The 4,423-nt window shown below is 41.4% G+C and overlaps 1 protein-coding gene across 3 annotated transcripts in view; it reads left to right on the plus strand.

Moving 5' to 3' along the window:
* Positions 1–4,423, plus strand: part of LOC103460557 (bile salt-activated lipase-like) — a 13,252-nt gene that overhangs the window by 3,264 nt on the left and 5,565 nt on the right. For all 3 annotated transcript variants that reach the window (XM_008402782.2, XM_017303391.1, XM_017303392.1), the window contains 2 exons: positions 140–287; positions 3,970–4,089. In XM_008402782.2, coding sequence (XP_008401004.1) covers positions 140–287; positions 3,970–4,089 — 268 coding nt within the window. The remainder of the gene's footprint in view (positions 1–139; positions 288–3,969; positions 4,090–4,423) is intronic.

Below are 4,423 nucleotides of genomic sequence, written 5' to 3' on the forward strand. Positions count from 1 at the left end.
TGTGTGTGTGTGTCTGACTGCGTGTGTCTGATTGTGCGTGTGTGTGTGTGTGTGTCTCTGTGTGTGTGTGTGTATCCGACTATGTGAGTGTGTGTCTGACTGTGTCTCTGACTGTGTCTCTGTGTGTGTGTGTGAGCAGCTGGGCGTGGTCCAGACTGAGGGCGGTGCTGTGGAGGGGCTGAACGTTGATACAGGTTTCTTCCGGACGGTGGAGGAGTTTAAAGGCGTCCCCTTCGCTGACGTTCCTGGGAAGTGGGAGAAACCTAAACCTCATCCTGGTTGGGACGGTAAGTCCATGGTGTCATCGGTTCTGGTTCTGGTTCTGGTTCTGCTACAGCAACTGTGGGAAACAATCAGTCAGCTGATGATTTTTTCAGGTTGGTTCATGATTGTTACTTCCAGAATCTATCACTAAACTTTTTGTTTTTCACAATTCATAACAGCAACAATTCATGCAAACCCATGGCCGTAAATCCTTAACGGGTCAGGGAGTCTGGACCCGCCAACCTTGGAAAAGTCCAGAACCCCCACAAAGAAATCATAAAACAAACCTTTGTATTTAAACAATATCCACATAAAAAGGCAATAGAAACAAAGAACGAAGTAAATCTGCCTTTCATCTAAGAAAAAAATGAGAATGGGTTTTTAGGTTCCCCCCATTGGTAGAACAATGGTTCAGTCCAAAGTGTAGGAGGAGCAACAGCAGCTGAGCGGTACCGGCTCCGTCAGAGACAGCTAAAGACAGGAGCTAGCAGCTAACCGCTAGCTGTTAGCTGCTAGTTGTTAGCTGCTAACTGTTAGCTGCTAGCTTCTAGCTGCTAGTGGTTAGCTGCTAGCTGTTAGCTGCTAGTTGTTAGCTTTTAGCTGCTAGCTGTGGCTTTGCAGCACTAGTAAAAACCCTCCAGTAAGTAAATACTTAAAGCAAAAGACATGTAACATTTTATTTCTTTTCATTGCTCACTAGGAAAAAACGCATTGACAATAAACATCAGACTGCAGGTTATTTCATTTCTTTGGCTGAGGCCCTGTTTACACGGCAATAATTTCTGGTGAAAATGAAAGAGTTTTGTTGCGTTTGTAATGTACATTTAGATGAAACCACCAAATGTTTTCTGTGACAACGGCACAGATTGAAAACGGGTTTCAAAGTGCGATGTTTCTGGTGTCCGTTGTCTTGTAAACAGAGTAAATGGATCTTTTCTGTCAGGGATCCCCAGCTCATGCATAGTATGACCCTAAATTGTTTTTTAGGGTCATACTACATACAATTTTATACCGTTTTAAAATTATTAGACATTGTTGGACACTTGACTGTGCAGAGATGTTTTTGAACTCACTGATCCTCACATTTTACCTACGGAGCTCCTGTCTGGTCTCAGTCTAATCAAACTACTCAAACCATTAGCAGGTCTCTATAATCGGGCCTTAAAGGTTTTATATCAAAAGCCGATTAGATTCCATCACCGTCACATTTTGGCTAAGTTTGGCATTTTGGATTTTACAAATTTTCTAAATTATAATGTTTTAAAATTGATCTTTAAGTGTTTAAATGGACTAGCACCAACACCATTAAGCGACTGCATACAGAGACTGCAGGGCGGCAGCAGATCTACCAGAGCAGCTTTGGATGGAAATTGTAAGGTTCCCTTTCGAAGAACCACTTTTGCTCAAAGTGCTCCGTCTGTGAGAGGATCTGCAGTTTGGACTCACTTCCTGTCCATTTAAAGTCTGTAACCAGTTTAATACGTTCAAAACTCAAACAAAGCTGGTTATGTCAGAAACAGACGTACCCATTTTTGATGCTTTACATTTTTCTGTTTGTTACATTATGTTGGGCTATTTTAATGTTTATCACTTCAATTATTAGTTACTTTTTAAAAGCCCAACTAGGGACAAGTGCTGCGAATCAGCTGTTTTTATGATGCAAACATGGGATTATGTTTTATTCAGTTTGTCTGTCGATGTGTGTCTGTCCCTATCAAATAAACTTTATAATAATAAACATAGCTGCTTCCTACAATCTACAGAAGAATAAACTACTGACAATGATGGTGTTACTACAGTTCGTGTTTCCCCCCAAATACGGTTCCTCCAGCGTCTCTTCACCGCTCCGCACAGCCCAGGTGCCAAAATACACGTGTGCTTGTTTAGCGCTCATAACAAGCACTGCTTGTTTAGCGCTCTTATCTAGAGAACTACGGACACCGTGAAAGCTCAAATGTGTTTCAGCAAAGTTATCCCACTTTTTTCCAACTGCGCCCTAATCAGACACAGCGCGTGTTTTCCCCCAGTATCTGGGGGAACAGTACCTGTTTGGGAAACGTGAATCGACGTGCTTTCAAGTAGACCTTTTTTTTTTAAACATGTACACTTAGTTTCAAAGAACCTAGCACATGGCGAGAGCTTTACACCTTTTCGATGTGTACCGTTACCGTGTAAACAAAGATTTTAATTAAAATGTCTTCATGTACATGTGTTAACAGAAATGGAACAAAAATTATATTTTCGTTGGATCTTTGACATGTAAACAGGGCCTGAATCATGATGAACTGCCACCTTATGCATTGGAAATCAAAACTAGCTAAACTGCTACATTGCTTTCATAGACTTAGCTCCTTCATCTGTCGACGGTAGCCAATATTTAAATTATATTTAGCGCTCCAACTCTAATAAGAAGAGTTTGAAACTGGAGCGGCTGAGCTTTAGCATTAGCATTAGCTAACAGCTCAGTATGGGAGACGAGAGCAGAGGGGCGACTGCAGCTGGCAGTAAAAAAATAAAGTATGTCATTATTTCCTATCATCTTCAATGTGGAGCCTTTAAAATCACAAAATAAGTATCCATGATACTCCCAGATATTCACCTACCAGGTTCTCACCCACCAGGACATGGGAAAACCAAAAAAGGTTTTAAAATACAGCAACTTAACAAGTTATAATTTAAATAACACATAACTTATATTGAGGGCCACTGCAATAAATCAATATGAGAAATTTATTCCAGAAATATCAAGCATAGACATTTTAGAAAGGAATTGGTTGATAAAATTCCAGGCAAACATTCCAAATAGGCAAAACATTTTACATTTTGGCACCATGTGTGTAATTACAAATTTCTCTCTTTTTTATTTATCCCACTCCCCCTCTCAACCTATATCTTGCTATAAATATTATTTGCAATTAATAACAGTGATTTAAAAAAACAATGCAAGATAGAATTACTACTAAAAAGCACCGTCAATGAATGCTCTGGTTATAAAGCCAGAAAACCAAACTACAGGGCAGATTTTCTGCCACCCATTTGTTGATTTGGGTGATTGACACACATCTAACAGCCAATAGAATCAGGGACATTACAAAATACCATAGCAACATCATTCACCAATCACAAACGAGTGAAAATGTATTTGCTTTAACGATCAGGTAGCTCCAGCTGTGCGCTAGGGTTTGAGTATATAGGCGGTATCCATGGAGACAGAAATTTCAAAATGGTGAGAAATCACATCGGTGTGACATGGGCGTCAACAGTTTTTTACTGAGAAAAACACATTTGATGTACTTTACCACTTAGTCATTTTTGATCCTGCAGCTTGAACACATTAAAATCTTTTTCAACCATGTTGCATTTCACTGTAACTTTTCTGACCCCCCAATAATGAGATGGGATTTGAGATGGGGAAAAACTGCTGGCTCCTTTAAATCAGGACTGAAAATATTGATTTCAAAGAATCTGATTATCTGGTTTCCAGTTTGAAGCATGAAGATTTCAAGTTTCCCTCTAGAATCTGTATTTTAATATTTATTACCTTTACATGTAGATTTTAAGTGTTTAACATGTTAAGTTATTTTGCTCCTGTTTTTCTTCGATGTCCTGTAAAGTTCAGATGTGTCTGAGTGCTGCTTCACCAATAAACCAGGCTAGCCTACATGCTACATGAGCTGCTGTTTGGTTTCTGTCGGCTGTTTTCAGGAGTTTTAATCGCCACAAAGTTCAGGGAGCGCTGCCTGCAGGTGACGCTGTTGCAGACAAAAACCCAGGGCAGCGAGGATTGCCTCTACCTGAACATTTTTGTTCCACATGGACTGTCCGGTAAGAAACAGGGTCAAGTTCTCAAGTGGTAAACGTCCCCATATACCCTGATGTCCCCACAAACTGCCGTGTCCCCAAACCCCCATGTCCCCACACTGCTGTGTCCTCAAACCGCTGTGTCCTCATACTGCTGTGATTTCACACCGCCGTGTCCCCACAAATCGCAGTGTCCTTAAACCACCGTGTCCCCACAAACCGTTGTCCCCACAAACTGTCGTGTCCCCACATGCAGCCGTGTCCTCACATGCAGCCGTGTCCTCACATGCCGCCGTGTCCCCACAAACCGCCGTGTCCCCACAAACCGCCGTGTCCCCACAAACCGCCGTGTCCCCAC

The sequence above is a fragment of the Poecilia reticulata genome, unplaced genomic scaffold (genome assembly GCF_000633615.1).
Source record: "Poecilia reticulata strain Guanapo unplaced genomic scaffold, Guppy_female_1.0+MT scaffold_257, whole genome shotgun sequence".
NCBI lineage: Eukaryota > Metazoa > Chordata > Actinopteri > Cyprinodontiformes > Poeciliidae > Poecilia > Poecilia reticulata.